The 15,178-nt window shown below is 36.4% G+C and overlaps 1 protein-coding gene across 4 annotated transcripts in view; it reads left to right on the top strand.

Moving 5' to 3' along the window:
* cep104 (centrosomal protein 104kDa) overlaps nucleotides 1-15,178 on the top strand; it is a 67,845-nt gene that overhangs the window by 9,006 nt on the left and 43,661 nt on the right. For all 4 annotated transcript variants that reach the window (XM_018095994.2, XM_018095996.2, XM_012967336.3 and 1 more), the window contains exons 6-12: nucleotides 168-244; nucleotides 2,671-2,839; nucleotides 3,245-3,400; nucleotides 7,455-7,697; nucleotides 9,028-9,231; nucleotides 10,187-10,354; nucleotides 13,782-13,955. In XM_018095994.2, coding sequence (XP_017951483.2) covers nucleotides 168-244; nucleotides 2,671-2,839; nucleotides 3,245-3,400; nucleotides 7,455-7,697; nucleotides 9,028-9,231; nucleotides 10,187-10,354; nucleotides 13,782-13,955 — 1,191 coding nt within the window. The remainder of the gene's footprint in view (nucleotides 1-167; nucleotides 245-2,670; nucleotides 2,840-3,244; nucleotides 3,401-7,454; nucleotides 7,698-9,027; nucleotides 9,232-10,186; nucleotides 10,355-13,781; nucleotides 13,956-15,178) is intronic.

The following is a 15,178-nucleotide window of genomic DNA, read 5'->3' as shown; positions in this document are numbered from 1 at the left end:
AAACATTATGGAGGGCACAGTATATTGTTACTCAAATTAAGACCTATTCTAATTTTTATCAAGCCATATCATCTGCTTGCTTTCATTATTTTTTAGCATTTAAATATGTCTTTCTTTTATGGCAGTGACTCCTTAATGCTATAATATTGTTTCATCTGTTTTACAAGCCATCGAGGGAAAAGCTAATTGACCAGTACCTAGGAAACGGCTCTGATGATTCTGCTCTTGATGCATCGTACACAGGGTACAGTTTTGCATTTGTATATTATATGTTTACATTGGTGGTACTGCTGTTCCACTGTGGGTTTTGCGTGACTTAGGGCGGGATAATTTATTATTTTTTTATTAGATTGTATTCTCTATCACACTGTTCAAAAACCAAATCCATGTGTATAGCTGTAAATGCAATTGAATCTTCTTCAACACTGTTTCGATATTTGAAAGTTAGAAGTAGAACCCTGAATTTATAATTTAGTTACCCTCTTGCATATAAAATCGGCTTTAATTATAATGTGTGTATATATAAGGTTTTTCAGACACTTATGGGCTTATTTATTGATTTTCGAGTTTGTGAATTTGAGGTTGTTTTTCTTATTTGTATAAAGTCACATTTCGAATGCTTGCTTATTTCTTAATAAGGAAACTCGTTCAAATAAAAAACTCAAATAACTTGAATTTTTGAGTGTACAACCCTCAAAATCTTGAATTAAAAATATGACTTGACTTTGCCTAGGATAACTCCCATTGACTTCTACAGGAACTCGCAAGCTTATAGCTGCTGAATTTGTCCAGTTTTTGCACTTAATAAATATCAAAAATTTGAGTTTTTGAACTGTAATTCGAAATTTGGGCACAAAAAAAATCAGATCAGATTGTGAAAAAAAAGTAAATCGGAGCATTGATAAATCTCCCCCTAATTCTCTTCAGTGGTCTTGTGGGATGTTTGCAATCAAAGTTTTACTTTATTTCCAAACAGTGTAGTATATGAGTTCGTATATTGTTTCACAATTGGCATTACAAATGTTTTAATATATACCCATGATAAAATTTTAAAGGGGTTGTTCTCTGTTAACGTGTAGTATTTTATAGAATGGTCAGTTCTAAGTAAAGTTTTTTTGGGTCTTCATAATTTATTTTGTATAGTTTTTTTTTTAATTATTTGCCTTCTTCTTCTGACTCAATGGGGGTCACTGCCCCCAACAGCCAAATAACTATTTGCCAGTAATGTTACTTATTTTTCTATTCAGGCCCTCTTCTATACATAGGCCAGTCTCTCATTCAAATCACTCTCTGGTTGCTAAGGTAACTGGAGAGTTGCTAAACAAAAAGTAAAACAATTAAAAAAAACACACGAAGACCAGTTGCAAATTGTTTTATAATATTACTTTCTCCATCATTATAAAAGTTTATTAAAAAGTGAACAACCCCTTTAATAAGCACTAGTTCCACACACACATAAAGTTATGAGCCACTAGTTAGTTCTCAACAAAACAGACATTTATATTTTATCTACAAATTAAATATATTAATATATAAAATATATAAAATGTTAGCCAGTGATTGTAGCTCACCTTCTTCTTTAAAGCTGGGTAGCTGCTGGGGTAATAGGGTTGCTTTACCCCTCGGGGCAGGTTCTGTAAATGGAATACATGGAATACATTGTTTCTTGCTATGACTCCTTTTTGTTTTAGTTATCCTTTAAGAGTTGTTTTGGAATCTTAAAACAATAATTTCATATTAGTCCATAGTTCTAGACTAATATTTATTTAACTTTACTTCTTGAAGGACCGGTTTGCATCCCTCTTTTCTGCTAATAAAAGTCAGTCAGGCAGTCACGTATAGTTACTGGGCAAATTGGCACTGGACAGTAACCCATAGCAAATAATCGATGATTAGCATTTTTCAGCCAGATCCAGGTAGAACAATGAAAATAAATATTTGATTGTTATGGGCTACTGCCCAGTGTTAATAAATGAATGTTTGTCTATGTTTGTATAGTATGGCATTATAAACACAAGTCTCAAACATGTATTTTGATGGAGAAACCACTAGGGGTCACTGTATGCCCTAAGCAAAATTTCCAGTCTTTAATGTGTAACAGAAAGCCTGGGTGCAAGTGTGAAAAATAACTGGATCAAAAAACACAGCATTCACATGACTTGTTTTAAATTAAGACAGGTTCAGTATTGGTGCACTATGGTATAGTATGTGTTTATGTATGTGCATACACACACATACACATGTGTCTCAAAGTTTGTTTATTAGAGAAGTCCTGCCGTCCTACCTGTGAAGATTGTAAGCTGCTACAGGTATGGAATTCCTTAAAAAAAAACATTATCCAGAGAGCTTTGGATTTGGGGAAGGCCTTCTTCCCTAGAGGCAATTTTAAGCAAATAATTTGGATTTTTTTGCAAAACTATTTTCTTTTTCTCTGTAATAATAAAACAGTATTTTGTACTTGATTGTAAGCTGCCAAAATTACATTGGTAGCTAAAATTTTTTGGGGGGGTTTATTTAATCTTTAAATAGTTTTAGCAGGTCCAAATTACAAAAAGATCCCTTATCTGGAAAACCACAGGCCTCAAGCATTCCAGATAATACTTCCTATTCCTTGTACTCAAGTGAGAAATGTTTTATATTTCTAAGTAGATATGTTTTCATTGCTAGCAGGAAACTGGATGCAATTTCTCCTCTTGATGATTTGGCTTTTGACATGTACCAAGATCCAGAAGTGGCTCAAATAATTCGCAAACTGGATGAAAAAAAACAAGAGGCCGTCCGACACGAACGCTATGACTATGCCAAGAAACTAAAACAAGCCATTGCTGATCTCCAAAAGGTATTGCTGCAGACAAAGAGTCTTTTCAGCATGCTTACATGTCAGGGCATACGGTTGTTTCAGGGAACATATTATATCCTATACACTTTTATGGATCAAACTGAGTGCTGTTAAAAAGATTAATTTATTGTCCCTTTAGGATTAAGGAGCTCAGGCACATAATTATATAAAGGAAATCTGATCCAAATCCCTTTTCTTGCTATTTTGTCCCTTTAGGAGGGAAATGTCTGATAGTGTCATTAGTTGCTTAAGATTATGGGCTGCGCTAATTTCCTATCCAACAATTTGTGGCACGTGCTTTCACAGAGATTTTATTATCAATTTAAAAATGTGCTCGTCTGCCAACTTTCCCATGTAGCAACTACTGCCTTTCCACAAAGACATAACTGTGCCTTTCTCTAATAGGTTGGAGAACGACTCGGACGATATGAGGTGGAAAAACGCTGCGCTGTGGAAAAGGAAGATTATGACTTAGCAAAGCAGAAAAAGCAGCAGATGGAGGAATACCGCCAAAAAGTTTATCAACAGTTAGAGCTTCACGACCTTCTGGATATAGCCCTAGTATGGTTCTGCCTTTTACATCATAATTATAATAAATATATGTGTCTTAAAGGAAAACTAAACACATAAAATGAATATGGGTAGAAATGCCATATTTGAAATACTGAACTTACGGCACCAGCCAAAAGTTTCAGCATCTATATAACAGTAATGATCCAGGCCTTACGGTTGTTACAGGAACTTCCCATCTTGGATTTTATTAAGTATCGGTGTCACTCACATGCTCAGTGGGCTCTGAGCAGCTGTTGAGAAGCTAAGCTTGGGGGTCATCGCAAATTATAAAGCAAAAAAATCAGGTTGGCCTTTAATATAAGCTGATGCTCTAGGGCTGATTATTAAATTCTGATGCAGAATGCACTGGTTTTTGGGCTGCCATGTGACGTGAACCTGAATAAATGACTAATGATCAGCCTTATATTGTAACATTTATATTCTATATAGTCAGTATATTGTGAGTGGGTCCCTAAGCTCAGTAAGTGACAGCAGCACAGAACATTTCCAGTGAATCAGCAGGAAAGAAGATAGGAAGCTACTGGGGCATCTTTGAAGGCGCAGACCTTCCCTGCTAAAGGGCTGTGGTTGCCTTGAACTGTTACAGAAGCTCAAAACATAATGTACAATATTTTAAACCTAATTCTTTAGTTCTCCTTTAAGTCACGCTATCATATAGGCATTATCACAAAAATACAAGCATAACTGTATCAGTGAAAGCACAAACAATTTTGGTTTGAGCAGCTACTCTTGAATTGTATACTTATATTTACATTTGGAGATGCCTTATTGCTTACCTTGGCTGAGGCATTTTCCATAGACTACCACAACACCTTATAATCATAAAATAAGACTGGGACATTATTTGCTTCCTTTTTAAAGGACATGCAAAGTCTATTTGACTTGGGGGTACCCAAATGTCAGGTATATTTTTCCAAAGGCTGGTTTTCCTCTTTACTTTAAGGTATTTGTTCCTTTGGCATTCACACCTGTGGAACAAAAGTAACCACTGCACCAGCATTTAACTTACCGTTTTACTGGCATCCCAAGCATTCCTGCATGGTAGAGTAAAACAGGCAAGAATGACACTGTGCAAACACCAAAGAAACGAAAATCCTAAAGTAAGGAGATGTGAGCTCAGCACTTAGAGTGTTAGCACAAGCCGGAACAGGTGCACTGGCCCAAAGAAAAACTTTATTTGCCTAAGATTTTGGCACCTCCCAGTGAAATAGACTTTACATGTCCTTTAAATGTTTCCTTCTTGGCTGAATCTGTTGGACACAGTTTGTGCATTTTTCTACTGTTATGACATAATGTCCAATGTTCCGAGATTGTTTTTAATAATATTTCTGTCACCCCTGGAGTTTGTCTTCTCTAAAGGGACTGTTGCTAGGAAGGTCTGTTCCTTTCCTTTATTCCAAACAAATTCTACCTTGTTCCACTAACCACATACTGAGTCGTTTGCAGTTAGACCTTTGCAGATAATGTTTATAGCAATAAGGTGGAGACAGTGTTCCTTATCTTTCAGATGTCTGCCATCTCTCTCTCTCTTGTGGTACACACATTGTAAAGACTTGTACTTTTTTTTGGAGAAGCATACTAAGCATGATGTTCAAAAGAAAAAGTTTAAACATCACGTCCTAAGAGCTCATTTAGAAAGACCTTGGGCATACGTACAAGAGCACACCCTTACTGGTTATGCAGATAACACTCCTGGCACTTCTGCTGTGGGTCTGGATGTACTCTGTACCTTGGGCTGAATAAGAAATGTGCTACCAGGTGTAGAGCCATGTCTTTACTGTATGATATAGGGCAGGTACATACAGGATCTGTTGTTGCCTGCCTCCTCCACTACCTAACCTTCGTCAAAGTTAGAGAGTGGCAGGGGGTAAACGTAAGAACTTCCCCCACCAGCCCCTTGTGAATTCAGTGCTGCCAAGTGGATGGCAGGTTGTGTTTGTTGAACGCAATAAATGTCATTCTAATACACATCTAAAGTGATAATGTCAGTGTTTCCTAAAAAGGGAGATTCATCTTTAGAAGAACATTTTTTTTACTCGCCTGCTGTAAAAAAAAAAAAGTGTTTATGTATAAATGGCCTTGGCTAAAGGTACTGATTTAATGTGAAGAAGCTTTCAAAGTAAATGAAGCTGTGTAGACATCAGGTGATGTCAGATTATTTGTAACAGTATCATGTTCTGTAAAAGTCATTCATGTATTACACAGGTTAAAGGAGAAGGGAAGGTAAAAACTAAATAAGCTTTATCATTTACATTGTATGTAAATACAGCCATAAGCACTCACAGAAACGCTGCACTGAGTCCTCTATCAAAAGAAACACAGAATTTCTTGTCTCCTGTTTTGTAAACACATACTTCAGGTATCTGACTTCCTCTCCTTCATTCCTGGGGCCAGAGTGTGCACAGTTTTCTCCCCTCTCCTGCTCCCCCCTCCCATAAGAATTCATAAAACTCACTCCCCCCACCCTTAGGATTGTGTGATCTGAGCTACAAGGCTAGAGCTGCAACAGGAAGCTACTTAAAATGGCAGCTGCTGTGATAAACCGAGAAAGGTTCTAGGGCTCTTTACTCAGGTATTGTAAAGCTTTCTGTTGAATAAATATAGTGTTCTAGGTGGCACTAATGTGGCGAATTTATTGGCAGTAAAATGCCAAAATGCCTTTTCTTCTCCTTTAATGTACTCTCAATCAAAATGTTTAATTTCCATGTAACTATCCTTACTGGCCAGCGTTACTCCAGGACGCAAGCAGCAGTAAAAACGGGAGGGATATAACAAATAATTTTAAAACATGTTTAAATTTCCTCATAAATACCTAAAAAATAAATAAATAAAAACACAGACAAATGCATTGACTGTCAATAAAACATTAATGGTAGGAATTAATAGGGTCACTAATAACCCATAAACATCCTATTTGCAAATGATGAGCTAGCTACACAGCAGAAATTGTACTGATCTCTACATCTAAAGCTGTTTATACACTGGCAGATCCAGTTGTTTGGCAAGTGGACATGACCACTTTATTTATTTGATTTATATACTTTATTTGACCACTTCCAGATGGCAGCCTGCCAGTGTATGTGAAATGTAAGCGCTCATGAACACTAAAATCACCATATCCAATTATATATATGGTATCATACCTATGTTTTTTGTTTTCCCAAATCACATTAAAAAAAGGCTTTGTGCCAGATAACATAATGCCTCTTGTGCACCAGAAAGGTTATCCAAGGTTATTCAAAACTGTTAAAAAGAAATAGGGCTATTGTCTTCTAAAACCTGCCTACGGCAAAATATGCCCCCTCCCCTCTCTTTTTAATATATGTTAACGAGCAGTATGTTTTCATTACTGCGACAGGACGTTCCAATGGAATTATCACCCTCTCCTCAAGCTATCACATTTCTTGTAATGTAGTGGAGCTATTTTGCTAAACTCATAATAGCTTTTTAATGACAAGGGAAGAATGATGAGTAGGGATAAAATCTCTGCTTGCTCAGTAAGAATAATGGAAACATGGCTTTTTTTGAGCTTACTTAATTCTCAGTGTGTCTTTCCTTTATCTGGGACAAGAAGGTAACAGCCATGTACTTTATCATCTGTGTATGTAAATTATCTGTCAAATCAGATTAAGATTATATAGGAATTTTTACTTTGTAATTGTGTAGTAGAGCTCCTACATTGTACCAGCAGAACCTGTAGCAACCAAATAGCAATTAGTTTTTATCAGAGTACTGAATGTCAGACAAAGAAAGTTAATTGCTTATTAGTTCCATGACCATAAAAGGCACATGGTTACAATAGTAATTTTATTCAGGTCCTGAAATGCAGAGGTGATCTGTATTTTTTTAAGGGGCAGCCTATTATTTTAAGGGACACCTGTTGTAATTTAAGGTTCAGTGAGTCCACATCGTTTGTAATGGATAACCTAACTAAGCTTTTAATTTTATTACCTTATATTTTCAGTACTATTTAACGTGTATGGTTCCTTGTAAATACTCATTTTAAAGTCCCATGACTTACTTTCTTTTTTTATTCTGTCAGATACGAAGAGGCTCTGAGACATCTCTGGATCCAATTGAATCAGTCAGCCCACAGCAGCATAGAGCATTGTCACCACCACAGCCAGAGAAGGAGAGAAGTACAGAAAAGAAGCCAAAGAAAGAACAGCCAGCCGTGACGGAAAAGCCGCCAAAAGTTCTCTCTCCCAAACCAATCTTAGAGTCACGTCGTTCTCCTTCACCTCCTCCTGCTGCCTCTCCAGCTCTGGTGGCTCCAAATATAAATGTTTGTTGGAAATATATTGTTTCATTTTTGAATGCAGAACTAAGGCCACATTTACTATTATTGTTTCTAAGAACAGCTTAAAGATCTTTAATTAGTAAAATTAACTTGCCAACATGAAAGTGTCTATTCTCCTATTTAGGAGATTGGACACTTAGGACAAAACCAAATGGAAGATGTTTCATTTCACATGGATTTTTGTCCTGTGGTTGCAGGTTTGCATGTATTATCTAAAATACTGCTGGGAATTCTGTGGATGGTACACATTAAGCACTTGTCAAATGCTTAGAGGAAAATTGAAACCTAATATCAGGGCAGGCCTGTGCCCAGAACTGTACATCAAAAGCTCTGGCTCTCCCAGTTTTTGTGGTATATCCAATCACTCTGTCCCTTGTATTAATTGATATATAGGGGTACTGATATAGCTAGTTGCTAAATTGGCCCCGTCTGCTTCTCCCTCTTCCCACTATTTATAGTGTTGTAATTGCTCACACCCTAAATAAAAATATATAAAGGTCAAATTATGGAAACAAAGAAGCAAGATAAATATATATTAATATAGAGTAACATCATCTCTTTATATCGCACACACAAGGGGTGTGGGCAAATTCTTGGTACGGCATGCTTGTGCTTATCAAGGGGGCCCTATATAAATAACTTTTAGAGGGGCCCAAAGTGTGCCTGCAAACTGTAATGTATACACTTTTATACTGCCTTTACAAAACCGTTTAACCAAAGCAAATGAAATTTTCTTTATAAGTAAGTAAAAATGGATACCTCCATCTATGGGTAGCCAGAAGTCCCCTCTGGACAATATTTACAAAAGAGTCTTACTGTATATGGGAGTATTTAAAACTACTGTACACATTGCCACTTTAGCACTTTGGTACACCATGTAAAATCATGTAGATATAGAGCTGTGCCATGCAAATGTGTAGTATACAGTATAACAGTCTAATGTGGCATTAGCTTGAAAAAAGCTTGATAAGGTTGGAAAGGATAATGTTGCCAAATATTGACTTTAATGGATTACTCCAGGTTTAAGGTTTTAGTCTGGCATAAAAAACATCTTTGTAAATATGCTTGATGATTAACTTATTGTAATGTAATATTTCTGTGAATGTGAAACAAGGACAGCAGTGAAGCTTTAAAGTTTCTGTACCTTTTTTGTTTTTTTGGTGTGAAATATTTTATACACCTTTGTAAAAATGCACCTTAGTATGATGAACATATTATCCAGTTGTTTTTCCCTAGAAGTGGCCATTATTTTAATTTGAGGCATCCAATCCTTTCCCAAAAATGTGTGTTCAGATCTTGTATTATACTTTTACAGGTTGATGCCTTGCCTTATGATGAAAGACCTCTTCCAGCTCAGAGAAAAAACAAAGAAGATTCATTTAGTTATCTTGAGCCAGAGGTAAATGAGGAGCCAGTTCTTGATACTCCAAGAACGAGAATCACCGGTGAACCAGAGCCACTTACAGAGAAAGCTTTAAGAGAGGCTGGCTTTGCTATTGAAGTATTTGGGGAAGCTTTGGTAAGCAATTAAGGTTAAGAAAACAGTGGTAATAAAAGCATCTTATGCATTTATTGTGCAGACACTCAAATTTCTCTTTTTTATTTTTTTTCTTTATGCATTTCTAATTATTGCTGGGTAGTTTTCTGTTGCACAATATATCTTTTTATAAAAATTAAACTTTTCAAAAATACAAATTTACTTAGCTCAATCAGTCTGTCAATTAAGATTATAAGTGCACACAAGACACTTTCTCCTCCCAGAGACTTGCAATGAAATTGCCAGTGGTAGTTGCTTAACAAAAGCGTTTAACATGGCTCTGAAGTCTTGTTTTTTGTTACTTAAGACACATCGCTATATCGACAGAGACCGTGTCAGGCACTCTTACAGGCAGCTGTTTACTGATAAGTGCTAAGGTAAATTTCAGGCAAGTAAGTGGTGTGCATCTTGTGATTTGGCACTGCCGTTTTGGAAGAGCCCCGTGAGCAACTATGGTTACCATTAAGGGCTCAAAACGCAGTTGTGTAAACACTGGGTTTCATATTGCATCATGGACCACTGTAAACTAAAATGTATAATGATGTATAATCTGTAAAAGTTGGGGCTTTCTGTATAAAGGATGGTGAAAAGCATTCCTTAAGACTACTAAATAAAAAATAAAGACAAACCAATGTTATTATTTTGCCATAAATATGGATTCATGCTAGCCTGGTTCTCAACAAGTAAAAAGTACTTGGTTTATTTCATGATACAATCTGCAATTGAGGCAGCTTGCTAAAATGGACTAATTTATAAATGATACTTTCTTTCGTACATGCTCATTTGCATTTCTTTGTACTTGCAGGGAGTGGCAATGCACCTGCCCAACATAATCTAATTAAATTATGGCAATTGCATGTATTGACATTTGGCATATGTTTTCAAATTGAAATTCCATAACAGTATAATGATTACAATATTTTCTCTATTTCTTTAGGTTGCAGGAGCATACTCCAAAACATGGTCCTATAGAGAAGATGCTTTAATTGCAGTGTCAAAGAAACTGGCAGATATTGCAAGTGGAATGTCAAAGGATGACCTGAAAAATCTGCTCAGAGCTGCTATGTTTCTTGTTCGTCGTGCCATCAAAGACAAAGTTACTTCAGTAAGTAGCATAAGTTTTGCACATTACCAAAAATGATTCATAAGTTTACACTAAGCAGCTTCTCCTGTTCTATTTACTTCTGCTGGGGAAAGGGAGTCAGTGAGGTGTACTGTCATCAGCAGAGCAAATGGGACATGTGCCATTTGCCTAAGAGCTAAGAAAATGTTGATTCAGGAATGTTTCCTTTTCTTTTTTTTTTTATAGAAATGCAAATATTGTATCATGTGACAAAAATTAGTTTACAGTTGCATGTGTTCATTGACAAATGCCGGCAACAAACTATTGCTGATGATTTTGGAAAACTTTGCAGTGCATAAAGGAAGCTGTAATATTAGTAGATCCCTTGCTAAAGCTAGGGTTGGACAAAATTGCTGTGTTATTTTCCAAGTTGAGGCTGCCAGAGTGCATTTAATGAGACTGAGTGAGTAATTAAATCAATAAATTGCAAAGCAGGGCATTGTTATTTCATTTAGCTGCCATGGTGAAATTGTTGGACGCCTATGTCTGAGTTGATCTCTTCAGAGACTCTGCATTTGTCATGCCTCCTGTTTTATACAAAGAGCTCTCTTATACCCTAAATTTATTTTCTCTGATTCTGAAATGTAGTTCTGCAAACAGAGCCCTAACAATGGATGTGTAAAGGATGAGTAATGCACTAGTTAGTGGAAAAAGCCCTTAGTCAAGAAATGGTTTGATTGAGATGATATCTTAATTGCCTACAGATGCTCTTGGGAAAACACATAGGGGCCCACGAATAGCAAGCTTGTGTCTAACGTCATAGCCCTCTGTTTATTGCACTGTATGTAAAACCTGCACTGAAAGGCAAACGAAATGGCTCAGTACTGTTTATGCATCTTATGTTTGTACTGATATATGTAACGTTAGTGCACTAATAGTTCCTTACTCTCTTGTTCATAGAAAGGTCCTTTGTACTAATCACAGTGCTTTGTGCAACTTTATGTAGACGTTGGCAGGTACTTCAAGAAGGGTCTTACTCTGAAGTTGGCCTTTGTTTTGTGTTCTTTGTGGTGTCTGAAGGATTTACCTTTCTGTTTTCAAGGCTCAGTGATCCCAGCAACCAGGAAGCAGATTGTTGAGGGTAGGACAATGGAGGAATTTAAACAAAATGTGGGTTTATGAAAGGTTAAAGAGGGCAGTGGTTGAGTGATCTTTGGAGGTAAAGAATGGGGTAATTCATTATAACCTGTGTTTGTGTTTGGGGTTATAAGTAAACTCCACATTTTGCTTTTGCTTTTCTTTTGTTAAAGAAGAAAGTAGTGAATCTTACTTACATGCAAACAAAAAGACATACACACATAATAGGGATGCACAGAATCCCAGATTCCCAGTCTGGAATTCAGATCTTGCAGGATTTGAATCTGAATGCCTGGCTGAGACAAACTCCAAACTGTATTGCAGTTATTGCATTATTATGTGATTTTTTTATTATTGTTACTTGATGATTTTTAGGGATTTTTTCTCTTGGCAAATAAGATGGCGTATTTAGTTCAGGAATTGGTTAGATCTTTTCTGGTGCATTTGACTATTCTTCTGAATTCTAGAATAATGTAAATATGGACATGGAAATACTAAGGTGTGGAAAATGGAATTTGGCTTTAGCTCAGCTGCAGGAAAAACATAAGGGCAAACAAAAGGCAGGGGAAAACTCACGGGACCTCTTTAAACCATTCACTGGCAATCAAACAAGCAAAAAAATTTTCAATAAGACCTTAAGGCAGAATGAATGACAGGGATGCCTTTATGTTAGATTGCAGTCTGTTCAAGGATCTTTAGCTGGTGACAAATAGATTTCAGTAGTACAGCATCTGTTAAACTCTTGAAAATACCTCCTATTATTTATAAGAAATTGTAATTCATTTAAATAAACCTTGTCAGCTTTCTCTCTGTGTTATGCAATAATTTCATTTCTTATGGCAGTGTAACATGTATGGCGGTAGACCTTGATGTGATAATGTTACATAGATCTTGCATATTTAAAATGTGGCCATTCTCTATGAAAGTACCAAATAATTTACATTCATGGTAATTTGTTGTGTGTGTGCCTCAGTATGCAAATAAAACAAGTTCATGACAGCGGCAGCACAAAAAACACTTTTTCCAGTATATTTCAGATGATTTTTATACCTTAAATGCCAAATTGTTGTCATAGTTTCCTCTTAAACAGCTACACTGAGGCAGGGAAAGAGGAACGCGTTTATGGGCCGTGCCTGGCACATGCTTCTGGCAAATACCCAAGCACTGAGGTACACTTAAGCCTTTCATAGTGACAGGACTGGTGCGTAACCTCTCGCATTTCTGTTAGGAGTACTCTGTATAGAACATTCACATTCTAATGCCATTAATCATATCATTTACCAGACTGTGATCTGAGGTACTTTTTCCAGTTCATATACAAATTTAAAAAAGCACACACATAGTAAAAGAGCTGAGTGGCAGAATTTGCAGTGAAAAATAAGTAATTGGTCCTCTTGCCCACCCACCTCCAACTGTAGCACAAAGTTTTTGTCTCTGGGAAAAGAATAGGGTCCCCAATAAACTGAAACATATATTTGTTTTTAGGAAAGTTCCCCCCCCCTCCCTCTAAAGAATGAGGTTTATCCAATTCCAAGAAAATAAAAAAGTATACTGAATTCTCCAATCTGCACAATTTCACATGCTTCTTTTTTTTTAGTGGGGCACCATTATACTTGCTGGCAGGGCACTCTACTCTGGGGCCCAGGTGGCCAAGTGGTTAATAATTGGTAATTTATTTGTATGGGGCCCCATGATTCCTTATTGGGACCTTGAGACCAGTAGTCTTTGAGTAGAAAATCTATCCCGACATTACTAATATTTGTGTCAAACAATATGGTATAAGACCAGTAAAACCTTAGTATGCACAACCACAACAAAGAGTGTGTTTGAGCTGATATACAGATGGTACTGCACTACCTGAATCTTCTACCTCTGCTCAGACTGCCACGCACTTTAGTGCTTTGGGGATTTATTTCAAGTATTGTCTCAGTTTGTCAGAGAATTTTGGGACATGGTTGCAGATACATTGACATCAGGCAGGGATGCTAGTTTGACCAACTTTATCCTCAGAAGCCAGTATATTGTCTGCATACAGTCTGATGGCAGCAAAGTACCTCAGTATCCATGTGGAAGATTGCCCCTTGCCAACCTGGCAGGTTCTCATCACTAAGGTTAAATAGAGAAGGTTAATGGAAACTTTCTGCAAAAGCTGACTGTTATTCAACTGCCAGTGCTTCTTTGGGTGCATTTGATTACATTTTTAACTATCCACGTATATTAAATGCTGTTTACTTTAGCATAAAAGGGAATTTGTGAACGTTTGTTTTTTCGAGGATTTACAGGACATTTTGCATTATAACACTTGATATTATATATTACTTCTGTAATTCAGGTTTTCCAGGCTTCCTTAAGACTACTTAAAATGATAATCACAGATTATATTCCTAAACACAAACTCGGCAAAGGGGAGACCACCCACTGTGTAGAAAAATGCCTCCCAGACTTGCTGGTGAGAACCGGAGACTCCACTGCACGGCACAGGTTGATTTCGTCCAATTTTATTCAGGTACAATAGCAAATACGTTAATATAAGCCTGACATTTACAAGTCGCATATTACTTAAAGGGGTGGTTCACCTTTACATTAATTTTAAGTATGTTATAGAATAGCAAATTTGCAATTGGTTTTCGTTATTTATTATAGTTTTTTGATTATTTACCTTTCTCTTCTGCCAAAAACTAATGCCCCGTAAGGCTACATTTTTATTATTATTAATTTTTATTACTTAACTTTCTTTGCAGGCCCTCTGCTATAAATGTTCCCATCTCTCATTTAAACCACTGCCTGGTTACTAGGGTTAAAAAGACCCTAGCAACCAGCTGCTAAAATACCAAATGGAGAGCTGCTGAACAAAAAAGCTAAATAACTGAAAAACCATAAAAAATTAAGCCCATTTGCTAATTGTCTCAGAATATGAATGTCTAAAACATATTCAAAGTGAATTCAAAGGTGAACCAACCCTTAAGCTTCAGCATGTTTATCATTTTGTTTACTCATAGTTTAATACTATATTAAATATTGATTATGTTTGTAAAAATAAAATGCTATATCTGCCTGTTTTTCCACATATTTGTTTATTGCTTTTAGATAGTTCCAAAGAGGTAAAATGTTTCAGGATAACCCTTTTGAAATAAAAAAAAATAACAAAAGTGGTATAAAGGTGATACCTTTATTGGCTAACTAAGATAACCATAGGTATCACCTTTATACCACTTTTGTTATTTTTTATTTCAAAAGGGTTACCCTGTAACATTTTGACTGGCTAGCACAGTACATCACCTTTGCCTGCATCTACAGAGAGGTAAATTTGTAGTTTAAAAAACACTAGTTCTAGTTCTCTGCTTTTTGTTGCTATGTATCTAGCATTCAGGTGCTTCCATCTATACATTTCTGTAGACCAAACATGGCACTCTGAAGTGTGTACAAAACATGTTACAGTAAGACCTCAATTCTATGTCCCCAGATCTTTCTGTTTCTCTGAATTTACTTTGTTTTTCCACTGTCCCATTCAGGGTATCTGTGTCTTTTCTTTCCCGGTTTTAACTTTTTTCAACGATGTATGCCATTTTGACGCAACATAACAATTTATGGAAAACATAAAATTGGGGTTCTGCTGTATATTGTGACACAGTAGTAAATAAAACAAAAAGAAGCGGACATGTCTTGCTTACTTATGCATAGCACCTGGAATTATGGACAATGTAAAACCAATTTATGTATGGTTTTTGG

This window comes from Xenopus tropicalis, chromosome 7, assembly GCF_000004195.4.
Source record: "Xenopus tropicalis strain Nigerian chromosome 7, UCB_Xtro_10.0, whole genome shotgun sequence".
Classification (NCBI taxonomy): domain Eukaryota; kingdom Metazoa; phylum Chordata; class Amphibia; order Anura; family Pipidae; genus Xenopus; species Xenopus tropicalis.
This window is presented reverse-complemented; position numbering and strand designations above follow the sequence as displayed.